Below are 14,864 nucleotides of genomic sequence, written 5' to 3'. Positions count from 1 at the left end.
ATCAGCAATTTCCATGCACCATGACCACATCAATGGAAAACCTGTGGGGGGACATCCCCTTCTTTGCCGCTTGTTAAAGGGAGTAAAATTTTCTTTTCCTCCTTTACCTAAATACTCAAAGTTGTGGGATGTGAATTTAGTTCTGAATTTGTTTTATCATGGCAAGATAATTCTGAGTTGTCTTTAAAAATGCTTTCTGCCAAACTCACTATGTTACTCTGCCTAGTTTCCATCAAACGTTTATCGGATGTTCGAACACTAGATGTTTCTTCTCGACAGTTTGCCCCTACATGGGTATTCTTTTCTGTTCACAAACGCACCAAATCTAATTTGCATACAGTTTTTTACCCATATTTTCCCAATCAACCCAAGTTATGTGTTGGACAATGTCTTAAATGTTACGAAGAACGCACGGCTAATCTCAGAACGTCTTCCTTTTCCCAGTTGCTCATTTCTTTTCGCAAACCCCACAGACCTGTTTCCTCAGCAACTCTTGCCTGATGGGTTCGCTGGGTTATGTCCCTGGCGGGTATAGATACCTCTGTTTTTGGGGCTCATTCCACTAGAGGTGCTATGGCCTCCAAGGCCTTTTGGGTTGGATCTAGCTTGGAAGACATTCTGAGATCAGCCAATTGGTCTAATGATAATGTTTTCAGAACATTCTATTGTAAACCTGTACATACTGCAACTTCTGTAGTGATTAATATGCTTTAAAAAAGCATGATAGGAGCCTCCGTTCTTGACATAAAATGTAGATTTTCCTAGTAATTTATGACGGAAAGTCTTAATTTTATTAAAGACACGGAGGCGAGTATTATCCCGCCTCAAGTAGGCCAATTTCCTGATTTTGTCTTCTTTTCCCTCCCTCACAGCAACATCCTCGACATCTCAACCAGCTACCTGATCGGACCCTGGTTATACCGAACTCGTACGCTCCTTCTGAAGCTCCGACTCCGTTCCAGTGGAGTCTCCCGAACATTTCCCGACTTTCTCCTCGTCTCTCCTTTTGCTTGAACTTTGTTCAGGAAGTTGATCTTGGCAGTTACAATTATTTTAACTATCTTTCCGTTGTTTTCACACATGGACTAACCTCTCGCATCAAGAAAGAGGGCTGGTCGCAGTCAAGCTTAGTGGTCACGTATAGCCGTGTATTGTGATTGGTACATCTGTTTCTTCTGTTGTTCTCCCATTGGCTTTTCTGTTTTTTAAGCCCCATGGGAGTTGTAGTTTCTTGACTGCTGCTATTTAAAATAAAGCAAGTTAGAGAAGCATAATACTCGCCTCCGTGTCTTTAATAAAATTAAGACTTTCTGTCATAAATTACTAGGAAAATCTACATTATAACGAACAATTTTTGAAAGGCAGGCCCAGGAACAAGCGATAGTGATGGGCGTGCAGTGGGAGTGGTTAAAAACCCAGATACATACCAACACATCGGAAAAGCTAAAAACCCAGTCGGGTGAAGCAAGTGACCAAAGTCCTTAGGAAGGGGAAATAAAAAGCAAAGCAGAGGGCAGGTAATACAGGAGTGAAAAGCTAGGCGATGTGGAATACAAGACAACAGAGCCTGGCAGCAGAAATTAAAGAAAAGCAGGGGTACAGGAATATGGAATACAGGAAAGAAGCACTGGAGAAGACCTGATAAGGGACAGAACAGCGAGGGGATTTGGAATACAGGAAAACAGAGCTTCAACGTCGGGAATATTTACGAAAAGCAGAACTGGGGTGTGGAGAACAAGAGAACAGAGCTTGGGAAAGGGAATTACATAACACAGAGTGAAGGGTGCAGAATACTTAAGAGCGACTTGGGAAAAGGTAATAAAGGAAAGCAGAGCCGAGGAAATGTGGAATATAGGAACAGTGTCATACAAATACATTTCTGGGCCCTGGGCAATAAATGTTTTGGAGCCACATGTTAGGATGAAATTATAATTTTATTACCTATTTTCTAATAATTCAAGCCTAACTGACGCCAAACAGTATTGAATTATACTTTAACTTTCATCATAAAAACAGCTGAAAGTCTTTCCTGGGACCCCAAAATTCCTAGAAAATGACTCTTGGTAGTGAACGTGAGAAAAAGAGATAGGCAGAGAGGTTCGGATAGTCATACTGGGAGAAAGATCACTTTACTAGGGGGGCCCTTGAAAAGTGGGGGAACCGGGCAATGGACCACTTTGCCCATTACTTAAAATGTCAACGCACAAGATAGTAAAGTTAAAAAGCATGGAATAAAGGAAAGCAAAGTTACAGGATCTGATATACAAGAAAGAAGAGCTAGGAAACAGGCAATACAGGAAAAGAGCTGGAAGTGTGGAATACAAGACCACAGCTTGGTAAAAGTGAAAAAGGGAGAGCCAGTGGGAGGTGGAATATAGCAGAATAGAGGATGAGGAGAGGACATACAGTCAGAGGTTGGGGAAAGTTACCCCTGTTATTATAGGATTTCACTCCTGGCTACAGCCCATCCATACAATTACAGAATGAAGATAATCGCTCCTGTCTTCAGGGTACTAAAGCCCCAAGTACATCTCAGACATACATATACAGGGTGGGAATATCTACTCCTAGGAATATAGAATTTCGCTTCTGCTTACATCCCACCTATAAATTCACATTAGTCATTCAAACGGTCCACCATGTCTCAATCATAATATCCTTATCATCAGATGATATCTTATACCACTGTGCTTATTGTTCCCTTCTGATTTGTGTAAGACCTGTCAGGCTTAGCGTAGACTTTTTGCCTACTCCGCTCCTATTTTTCATTAAATTATTTTTTGTTCGCTTTAGGACTGCTAAACAGTACAACAGTGCTTGTGCTCACTCCTTAAAACATAGTAAACTTAGCCTACACCTGATTGGCTCATTTAATTTATGTATAAGTCCCTAGTAAAGTGGTACAACTTGTACCCATATGCTACTAGTGAGCCTGCCACACATATTGTGCCCCCCCTTATGTAGCCCTTTAAAAGATGTCTCAGGCTTGACATTGCAGCCTGTGTGTGGTTTAAAACTGCCAATTGGACCTGTGAAAATAAACCTTTCACCGGCCTAAATCTTCCTTTTTAGTACATATAAATCAAAACTAAGTTACCCCTAAATGTAGGCCCTAAACAGCTGATCAGGCAGGGTGAGATGTATTTAAAAAATTGCACAACTACTTTAAAATGTTACATGTCCTAGTACGGAAAAACTCCTAAATTCGTTTTTCACTACTGTGAGGCCGACCTCCCGCATATGCTAACATTGGGTTATGTTATTACATTTAAAAAGTGACAACTTTTGTTTAGGAACAGATAGAAATATCAAGTTTGATCTTTAAGGAATTGTAATTTGAAATCCTCTTTAATGAAAAAGTCAGATCTTAAGTAACAATTCTGTCAAACAGTGAGATAAAGGGGGACTAAGTGTTGGCAGTATGGAACATCCTGCCCGGATGTGGGCGGTGGAGCTGTTCCCTGTCCCACTTTCATTACCTAGAGCTGCCTCAGCACACACACAATGAACTTTACACTAGGCTTTGTCAGCCAGACACCTGGGAACCTGGGCAGGGAGAAAAGGAAATTTCAGAATCAACAGTGGAGGGAAAACTCCAGAAGTTTCTTTCACTGATATATTACTTGCTAAAGTGCGAGAAATTGGAATATCAGCATCCGCCCTAGATTGGATTACATCCTTTATTAAGGATTGATCGTATCAGGTCTTGAACAGGTCTTATTTTTCATCTTCCGTCAAGAATAGCTGTAGAGTAAAATGTAAATTTCACCCTTGTATAGTGCACTACTCACCCATTAGGGTCTCAAGGTGCTGTATGCATACCACTGTGGAACCCCTCCTGGCTTTTCCCTGTGATGCACCCACTCCTGGACAACCCCCAGGGGGAAGCCAGGCATCCAAGCACTGTCAGGGGCGTTGTGGAGATTAAGCAAGCTATTGCCCAGAGTTACAGAGTGGGGCCCATTTATTGGATTAGGCACCAAGGTGAGAATTATCTGGTCCAAGGGAATTGAGCCCAAGACTTGCCGAAGCGGGAATTGAACGCAAGTCCTGGGCCAGATCTCTGCATCAGGGTCTGCTGCTCTAACCATTGTGCCACACTTCACCACAGGGGTTTTATCATCCCCACCCTATTTAACATTTATATGTTACCTCTGGCAGAAGTTGTCAAGCCATTTGGGATGTCCCTAGTCTCATATACAGATGACACACAGCTGGTAGTATCACTATCGACAAACTCCAGTGGTAACGGTCCACTACTTGCTCCATGCCTTCAAGCCGTGGCGGCATGGATGTCCCAAAGTAGGCAGAAACTCAACAATAATAAGACTCAAGTGATGATACTTGGACATCACTCACAGCCTAGATCTAAACCCTCTTTCCTGGCAGGCTTGGGAAACCTTCCCCCTCCTAAAGTACTCATTAAGAGCCTGGGCGTCTGGCTGGATCCCCAACTCACTATGGCTCAACAGGTCAATAAAGTCTCTGCAACCTCTTTTGGTTTGCTTAGGCTTTTGAGGAAGGTTTTTCGAATCCTCCCTTTTGCAGCCAAAAGACTCATCATACAGGCCATGATTAGTTTGCGTCTTGACTATGGCAGTGCTCTGTATATTGGATCTCCCAGATTTGTGATTAAAAAGCTTCAGGTGGTTCAGAATGCCTCCGCCTGTCTACTTCTAAATATACCAAGGCATGAATCTGTAAAAGCAGCAATTTCCTCTCTTCGTTGGCTTCCTGTGGCACACCGGATAGAATTTAGGTCCCTGTGCTATATTCACAGAGCCCTATACAATAGGGGTCCATCCTTGCTTAGGACATGGGCTTCCTTTTACACACCTTCTAGACATCTTGGGTCTTCTACGGCCTCCCCAGCCGTAATTCCCAGAGTAAAGAAGTCTAGATGGGGTGGAAGTTCACTGACCTACCAGGGGGCCAAGCGATGGAACTCGTTACCACCTAGTCTTCACCTGATCCGCCGTGAAAGGCTCTTAAAACTTGGCTGTTCAAAGCTTAACTTTCTGTTGATTCCAAGTGTCTCTGTTTCGCACTATTTGCCTAATATAACAAAACACTTCAAAGCTGGCACCAGGTACAAAAGCAAGACCCTCAAACTCACTCTTAAGTTAACTCTTCGACCTTCAAAACCTGCGAAGGACACTCAGATGGCCTGCCTTGTATTTCAGAGGACACACAGGCTGCAATGTTAAGCCTGAGACATGCTCACTTCACAGCCTCTCCGAACACCCTGCCCCTAAGGGACCCTACTGCAGTACGCATGCACAGGGCGATCTTAAAATGGTTACAACTTCAGTGTTTTCCTGTTGAAAATGCAAATGCAAATTGCTGTCTCAGCAGGTATTTATCAGCGTTTTTTGGTTTAAAGTGACAACCGGAAATTATAGTGATCATTAACCGGACAGGTATTTAATGTATGGAAGAACCTTTTGAACTCCAGCGGCAACTGAGGACTCTGATACCATTAATAACTCAACACCAATCGGACATAGAATGACTGAAGAGATCTACTAATCTACTGGCCACTTGGGGACTCTAATATCACCCATCCCGGTGGTCCCACAGACACAATCTCTGAGTGCTAACACCTTCTAATGTCAATCAGATAAAAAAATAATATCAAGCAGTGCACCCTAGCAAATCACGCTGCTTGGCGGCCATAATGGCAAGCATATACAGGAAGACCAAAACACAGGTATTCTAGGAAGATGTCGGACTCACTTTTCTCTTTATCTACACCTGTTACGTCTCGTATACCTATAAGCTCTCACAGTGGGTGAGCTCCTGACACAACTAGCATACGACCCCAGATCGAGAACATTCAAAATTACAAACACAATAAAAGGACATGCGGAGTGAACCAGGGCTGCCTGCATAGGCCACACTACAACATGTGCACCTGTCGCTCACATTCCATCATCCACTACCCTGCCAAGTACGGCGTATCATAACATGATAAATGCACCTCGGATTTTATCATCCACGATATGAAAACACTTCCCACATCATCTCTAAACAAAGTCAACACCCCTCCAACCATACTTGCTACTTAATGTATCCTGTGCTTCGGTGCCTCACAAAGGGGTAGTACATGCTACACAGATGCTACAATTCCATGCAGATCAAAGGAGAGCTAGGAGATGGGAGTGCAGGGAAGCGCAGGTTGTGAAATGGGGCATTACAAGTCAGCAGAGATAGGGGCATGGAACACCGGAAAGCTGCACTAGGAATGGGGGTATAGAATGTATCGGTAGAAATGGAATACAGAAAGATGAATCAGAGCTGCAGCATATTACAGAGCATACCTAGGAGGACAAGGACCACAGACTAGTGTAGCTCTGCACATCTGGGAACCGGGAATAGCACAAATCAAGAAATAGAACATACCAATCATGGGAATGGGTAACACAGCAAACTTTGAGGAAAGACGAGCACTGCTATATGAGAAGCATGGGTAGGCCAATGAGGCCCTAGTGGAACAGTACCTACACACGTGGTCCCGCTCACGTTTGCAGGAGTCCATCAGCTGCAGACAGTTGCGCTGCTTGGGTTCCTCGTGCGCGCACTGCGGCACAATAGTATTGCGCCGCCGCTCTGCGCACTGTGCGTTCTCGCATGCGCAGAAGAGCATGGACCTTGTGAAGTCCTCTGGAACCTTTTCGAAGAAGTGTCGCAGCTGACGGTGGCACTTGCGACGGTCACAGGGCCCTCCTGTGCTGTTGGCACTGCAGGCGGACACGTACTCATTGCGGTGCTTCCGGCATCGTCGGTTCGCCACGCACACATGCGCCACATCCAAACACTGATTGTGCCCACTGCCAAGAGAATCTGGAAAAACACAAACATGTTACCATGATCGCCGTACATGGTTTACCCGCAAGGTTTTACTTCTTACTCCTGTTTGCTCCTTCTTTCACTTACTGTTATTTGTGCATGGGCAGCTCATTTATCTGAAGTCAAAGTACTCCATGCGTGGGGACCATATCTTACGAAATGTATGGGGCATTCTATACCACCATAGACTGCTCCCTCAGCATCAAGGCACCAGTCCGCACCCATCGCTCTTCCTCTATAGTCAGAGTCTGTGGGTGATCGCACTTTTAGGCAATGTCTCTCCTAGGTCACTGCATAACACATATGTACACACAGTTTTGATTCTGAGCAACATCCGGATCTTCTCAGACTCCCTGTAATTTTTTAATCGCTCTATGGTTCAATTTAGACCTCACTGTCCCTCTATTTCATCTGCAACCTGCTTCTAGTATTGTTGTGTCAGTGGACAGGACCATGGTACGTATGTAAATGAACAGTGCCCCCCACACCTTCTGAAACACATGACATTATTTATACAACCAAACTTCAGTAGATGTGTACTTGCACAGTATGTCATAGGAAAGGTTTTTAAATGCACCAAGTGAAAATCTGCCATCATTTTGCCATGATTGCCACCTCTCTTGGGAATGCTAAATCAGCAGCCCAGGTTGCCTCATCAAGTTAACCAATGTTCCTCTCATTTCCTTTTTGGACTTGAAGTATTCTGCAGCACACACAGAAAGACGAAATAACCTCAGATGATTGATTTTGTTCAGGAGGGTGTCCCTGCCTGCACAAAAACAACCCTGTCTACAGTGCAGGTATCCTTGCACCATGATGCTAGGCAGCCAAAAGTGCACCATCGCTAGGAAAGGACAGGAATGCACTGTATAATGGTAAATGCGGCGCATTCCTGCCATTTCATGCAGCGCAGCAAGGTGGCTTGTTGTGTTGCGCTGCGTGAAAGAATGATATTTATGCTCCCTGGTCTTATAATGAATTTTTCTTAAACTGGAAAAGCTGTATTTTGCACATATATAAAAAGGGTACAGGAGATCTAACATTTTGAAGAGCACACATTTATTGAAGCAGTTTATTCCAATGGCACACCTCCTGTTTATATAAATGCTGTAATGGTTCTAGATAATTAAAAAAAATGGTCCAGTCATTTGAGACTGATAGGCCCAGAGTATTTAACATTCTCAATTATTCATTTTATTTTTACATAACACTCCACACCATCTTTGGAAAACCTCATCAGTGAACACCACCATCTGCATTTAAAAACATGTCAATGTCTTTTTGACTCCAGTGAGTTTGCCTTCCCTAGAGAAGAGTCATTTTTCACTAGGATCTCTTGTAAAGAATAGTATAGTATCATTATTGCGATATGTGCAACGCATCACCACTGACTAATTCCGCATCCTGAGCCGGGGAGTAGCCCACATCAAAGCTGGATGGCTGCACTACCTCCTTCCGAGGCTTATATTCCTGAAGGCCATGGACCTGAGCAAATGTCGCCAAACTCACTTCTGTAATGCTCTCAGCTATCTGGATCCACTGGTTGATGGTCACTTCATATAATTGTGCTTAAATCTTAGTTATCAAAAAATAATCAGTGTGCCAAATCGACAAATCCAACACAAATTCACCCACATCCCCAGTCTTTATGACACATTATAGTCTTCAACCGCATCTCCTTTCTCACAATCATAAGAGCTTTCTTTCTTGCCAGGGTCTCCGCATTTGAAATTCTGGAAAAGCAGGAGTTGGTGTATGTCCATCTGAACCACCACCTATTTTCGTTACTGCTCTCGGCACTCTCTACAGCAGAGTAGAGAGGTGAGTACAGGGTGACTATACTGTACCTGGCGTCTCAGAGTAATTTCCTTGGAACTTGGCAGGAAGCCTGTATGTAGACCTCACCAGATGTAGTGCTGATTCAATTATTTCTTTGACCTCCAAGAGATAATTTATCGCTTTAGTCATTTCAGACAGTAGAGCATCATTGGGAAATGCTGTTTGATTCTATGATATGAAGCTCTTTCCATAGTATCCAGCTGTACTATCGTCTTTAGTTTTAAAGACACCAAGACCTGGACAGTGGCGTGAATTGTAGCATTGCTAAGTTCTAGGCCCTATAGCTTGCAATGTCTTCACACGTTCAAATTTCATGTTTTCCATTCTGTTCGTGAGGCCTTCCAAATTCCTCTCCACTCTCCCTCACAGCAGAAGCTATCTGCGCAGTTCATTCTGCCAGGTTTGGTCACAACACATTGATGAAGTTCATCAGTGCCTTTTCCCATGGGTCAGGTCTTCTTCCTCAATAAGTGCCTCTGATTCCTTGAGGGTGCCCCATCTATGATTCTTGGCCTCCTCCTACATGGTTCAAAAAGGTTCTCTCTGTTTTTTTGCAAATGCTGATGGCCACAGCACGTTACCATAGAAGTGAAAGCTAAAAGATGGGCCTGCAAGAACCCTCAGGCAATCACATTGAGACCATTACCACAATCAGCAGCGTAAACCCCAGTCCTGGACAGCTTATGAGGCAACAATCCACATGGGAGGGCACTTGATGTGCATTTTGAAGTACAGCTGCCAGTCCAGCCTAGGGATTACAGGATGATCTTCCTCACTGGGTTTAGTGCACGATGTCCCATGTCTGCCTCCTCCACACTTCTCAGTGTGAATCGTCCACATTAAGACAAAGACTGCTTCAGGAGCCAAGAGTGCTGGCAGACTCACTGACCTTAGCACCCGCATCTCACTCAGGAAATGTGTAGGTACAAGCTACGGGTTTGACGTGCTATGGAAGAGTACTCTGATAGCCTCTACCATACCAAGAAATCTTGTACACCATAATTAAACGGGGACAAGGACTTCTCCTGTTTTGGATACTGTCTTACCTACATTCAAGACTGATTGAGCTGGAGGAGTTGTCAATGGATATCACCACATATGCTACTCACATGGAGCCCTTCTGTTACAAGTGGCTGGGCTTTGTGAGGTGGTCTACCACTCGGGTGCTTCTGGAGGAGAAACACAAAGTGATTCAAGGATTTCCTATAGGCTAACCATTAGCAATGACATTTTCGTTTTTTGCAGATCATACCAGGAACGCAATGAAGTTGTTTTTCAATGTTTGCAAGGTTTTACTGCTGCCGACCTCAGTCTTAACCAAGTAAAATGAGGGGTCCATTAGTCTTCGCTGACGTTCTATGGACACATTGTAACATGAGGGCATACGATTTGAAACAGTGAGAGCTCTCACTTCACTGCTGATAGCACATAATGCCTCCTCCCTTTGCTTCTTCCTGTGCATGGCTAGTTTAATTTGCCAGGCACACCCTAAATTCCACAATCTCAGTGCCCTTCTTAACGTCTCGGCAAGATGGGACAATATTTCTGAGGTTCTAGTGACTACCACAACAACTTTGACACCATAATGTGCTGCATATCTGGGGCCGGTGGAGTGGCCTATTTCAAGTCATCCCTTCACACCGCAGTAATCAGCAATGCCAGACCAATTGATGTACATACCATTTTAGCTCAACATGAAAGCGACTGTCGTCCTCCTGAGAGGTGCCAGTTATAGTCACACCAATCAGAACTAGCATGCTATCAACCAAAACGGTGTCCCTCACTGTGATTTGGGATTGTGAAATTTTCTTTGATTGTTTATAGGAAGTGTTAGAAATGGGGTCTCTAGTTGGCAGTCGGTTTGCACCCTGTACAAGTACGGACCCTCACTCTAGTCAGGATAAGGGAGATACCCGCTCAGATAACCCCTGCTCACCGCCTTGGTAGCTTGGCATGAGCAGTCAGGCTTATCTCAGAAGCAATGTGTAAAGCATTTGCACATAAAACACAGTAATAAGTGAAAACACTACAAAAGGACACCACACCAGTTTTAGAAAAATAGCCAATATTTATCTATATAAAACAAGACCAAATACGATAAAAATCCAACATACAGTAATAAAAATATGAATTCTGCAAGATTTACTCAAAAATGCAGTTCCTTGAAGTCGATAGCTCCACCTGGGGATATCACGCGTCGTGATCAGCACAATCAACAGTTCAGGCCGGCCGCGGCATTGCGGGCCAGCTACGGTGTCGGGAAGACCCGCAAACAGTACCTTGGATTTGCAGAGCATCGTGATCCTCGCGGTGAGCCCCGGAGAGCGGCGTTGCTGATGTTGCGGTGTCGGTTCCAGAGTCGGTGCAGGAGTCGTCAGGACCTTCAGGTCACATGCGTTGCAGATTGAACTCCAGGCTGATGAAGTCAGGTGCGCTGGCGTGGATGGCGTCAGGGCTGCAGTGCGAAGCAGGAAGATGCGACATGCGGTGCCCACAGGTCACGGTGCAGGCAGCGGCTCGGTGACGGAATCCAGCGGTGTTGGTGAGACCAGGGCTGCGGTGTGAAGTGGGGCGGTGCAACGTGCGGTGTCCACAGGTCACGGTGCAGGCAGCGGCATGTTGTTGCTGAAGCACTTTCATCGGTAGGCCCAAGCCAGCGGTGCAGGACGGGACGGTGCTTCGTGATCCTCATGAGCGTTGTCCACAGCCAAGGTGCAGACAGGATGCCTGGTGATGGCACAGGAGTCGATGGTGCTGGCGTCGGTAGACCGGGGCTGCGGTACGGGACGGGACAGTGCTTTGGGAACCTCACAAGCGGTGTCCACAGGCCACGGTGCAGGCAGCGGCACCGGTGTCACCAGGAGCGTCGTCGGCGGGGATGCCCAGGCTGCGGTGTGAGCAGGCGATGCCCGAGTGCGGGGCCCACATGTCACGGTGCGAGCAGCGGCTTGGCGAAGTCATCCGTTGACCGCGTCAGGGAGACCAGGGTCGCGGTGTGAAGCGAGGCAATGCGACTCCGTGTGGCGTCAGAAGGTCACGGTGTAGGCCAGCGGCATTACAGTGGTTTCTCCTCTTGAACAGCACAAAACACACAGTTCCCAGTGCTGCAGGTCGAGGAAACTGAAGTCTTTGGTGTCCCTGAGACTTCCAACAGGAGGCAAGCTCTACTCCAAGAATTTTCTCAAGCAGGACACACAGCAAAGTTCACCCTTTGCACTCTTTTCAGGCAGAAGCAGCAACTGCAGACCAGTCCAGCAAAGCAGCACAGCAAAGGGACAGTACTCCTCCTTCAGCTCTTCTCCTTGCAGAGGTTCCTCTTGATTCCAGAAAGATTCTAAGGGGCATATTTATACTCTGTTTGCGCCGGATTTGCGTCGTTTTTTTTAACGCAAATCCGACGCAAAGCTAACTCCATATTTATACTTTGGCGTTAGACCCGTCTAGCGCCAAAGATCTTGGAGTTTGCGTCATTTTTTAGCGTGGACACCTACCTTGCGTTAATGATATGCAAGGTAGGCGTTCCCTTCTAAAAAATGACTCTAAGGCATGTGCGCCTTATTTATACTCCCGTGCAAAAATGACGCACGGGAGTGGGCGGGCCTGAAAAAATGACGTCCAGCCGCTTTTGCGTCATTTTTTAACGCCTGGTCAGGGCAGGCGTTAAGGGACCTGTGGGCTCGGAAGGAGCCCAGAGGTGCCCTCCCATGCCCCCAGGGACACCCCCTGCCACCCTTGCCCACCCCAGGAGGACGCCCAAGGATGGAGGGACCCATCCCAGGGAACTTAAGGTAAGTTCAGGTAAGTATTATTATTATTATTTTTTTGTGGCATAGGGGGGCCTGATTTGTGCCCCCCTACATGCCACTATGCCCAATGGCCATGCTCAGGGGACATAAGTCCCCTGGGCATGGCCATTGGGCAAGGGGGCATCACTCCTGTCTGTGCTAAGACAGGAGTCATTTCAATGGGGGTTGGGAGTAAAAAAAAATGGAGCAAATCGGGTTGAGACCAATATTTTGCCTCAGACCTGACTTGCCCCATTTTTTGACGCCCAAGTTCCATTTTCCCCTACGCCGGCGCTGCCTGGTGTGGGTCATTTTTTTTTACGCACACCAGTCAGCTGCGCCGGCTAACGTCATTCAATAAATAAGGCGCCCGCATGGCGCTTTTGAATGGCGTTAGCCGGCGTTAAAATGTTTGACGCACAACTGCGTTGGCGCATTTGTGCGTCAAAAAGTATAAATATGGCCCTAAAAGTCTGGGGTTTGGGGTCTTCTTCTTATACCCAGTTCTGCCTTTGGAGTTGGCAAACTTCAAAGCAAAGTCTCAAGTGTTTGCAAGATCCTTCCTTGTCCAGGCCAGGCCCCAGACACTCACCAGGAGGTCAGAGACGGCATTGTGACAGTCATTGCTGACCATCAAGTTGTTGCCACCATTTTCGGTAATTCCAAGCTTAAGATACTACAGCATACATAAAGGAGAGGTATTTGCCTCCAGAACTTTTTCTACACTGTGCCCAAACTTGGAAAAGTTTGGAACCCAGTTGACTTTCCCTCCTACTTTCCATTTCCTGGCACCTTTCCGCACCCACAGGTGAGGAATACATGGGTTTTGTAGTGCAGTGAGCTACTCAGTAGTGCTGGATGAAAAATGTGTGCCACTGCTGTAGATCAGATACTCATTACTGTTGTGCTAGGCTCATTGGTTCACAAAGCTGGAGGGATCTGGAAACAATAAAAAAGGTGTAAGGAAATACCTCCTTGGCATGGTTACCCCCTGACTTTTTGCCTTTGCTGATGTCAAGTTATGATTTGAAAGTGTGCTGAGGCCTGCTAACCAGGCCCCAGCACCAGTGTTCTTTCCCTAAAACTGTACCTTTGTCTCCACAATTGGCACACCCTGGCATCCAGGTAAGTCCCTTGTCACTGGTACCCCTGGTACCAAGGGCCCTGATGCCAGGGAAGGTCTCTAAGGGCTGCAGCATGTCTTATGCCACCCTGGGGACCCCTCACTCAGCACAGACACACTGCTTGCCAGCTTGTGTGTGCTAGTGGGGAGAAAATGACTAAGTCGACATGGCACTCCCCACAGGGTGCCATGCCAACCTCACACTGCCTATGGCATAGATAAGTCACCCCTCTAGCAGGCCTTACAGCCCTAAGGCAGGGTGCACTATACCATAGGTGAGGGCATAGGTGCATGAGCACTATGCCCCTACAGTGTCTAAGCAAAACCTTAGACATTGTAAGTGCAGGGTAGCCATAAGAGTATATGGTCTGGGAGTCTGTCATACACGAACTCCACAGCACCATAATGGCTACACTGAAAACTGGGAAGTTTGGTATCAAACTTCTCAGCACGATAAATGCACACTGATGCCAGTGTACATTGTATTGTGAAATACACCCCAGAGGGCATCTTAGAGATGCCCCCTGAAAACATACCCGACTTCCAGTGTGGGCTGACTAGTTTTGCCAGCCTGCCACACACCAGACATGTTGCTGGCCACATGGGGAGAGTGCCTTTGTCACTCTGTGGCTAGTAACAAAGCCTGTACTGGGTGGAGGTGCTTCTCACCTCCCCCTGCAGGAACTGTAACACCTGGCGGCGAGCCTCAAAGGCTCACCCCCTTTGTTACAGCGCCACAGGGCATTCCAGCTAGTGGAGATGCCCGCCCCCTCCGGCCACGGCCCCACTTTCGGCGGCAAGGCCGGAGGAGATAATGAGAAAAACAAGGAGGAGTCACTGGCCAGTCAGGACAACCCCTAAGGTGTCCTGAGCTGAGGTGACTCTGACTTTTAGAAATCCTCCATCTTGCAGATGGAGGATTCCCCCAATAGGATTAGGGATGTGCCCCCCTCCCCTCAGGGAGGAGGCACAAAGAGGGTGTAGCCACCCTCAGGGCTAGTAGCCATTGGCTACTAACCGCCCAGACCGATACACCCCCCTAAATTGGGTATTTAGGGGCCCCCAGAACCTAGGAAAACAGATTCCTGCAACCTGAAGACGAAGAAGGAGTACTGACCTGAAGCCCTGCAGAGAAGACGGAGACACCAACTGCTTTGGCCCCAGCCCTACCAGCCTGTCTCCCCACTTCAAGAAAAACTGCAACAGCGACGCGTCCCCCAGGGTCCAGCGACCTCTGAATCCTCAGAGGACTACCCTGCATCTAAAAG

At 46.5% G+C, this 14,864-nt stretch overlaps 1 protein-coding gene across 1 annotated transcript in view; it reads right to left on the bottom strand.

Annotated features, from left to right (window-relative positions):
• GFRA3 (GDNF family receptor alpha 3) overlaps positions 1–14,864 on the bottom strand; it is a 115,313-nt gene that overhangs the window by 54,142 nt on the left and 46,307 nt on the right. The window contains exon 4 of the mRNA XM_069244455.1: positions 6,501–6,843. Coding sequence (XP_069100556.1) covers positions 6,501–6,843 — 343 coding nt within the window. The remainder of the gene's footprint in view (positions 1–6,500; positions 6,844–14,864) is intronic.

The sequence above is a fragment of the Pleurodeles waltl genome, chromosome 7 (genome assembly GCF_031143425.1).
Source record: "Pleurodeles waltl isolate 20211129_DDA chromosome 7, aPleWal1.hap1.20221129, whole genome shotgun sequence".
In the NCBI taxonomy this organism is placed as follows: domain Eukaryota; kingdom Metazoa; phylum Chordata; class Amphibia; order Caudata; family Salamandridae; genus Pleurodeles; species Pleurodeles waltl.
The sequence above is the reverse complement of the archived record's forward strand: the minus strand, read 5'-3'. Positions and strand labels throughout refer to the sequence as shown.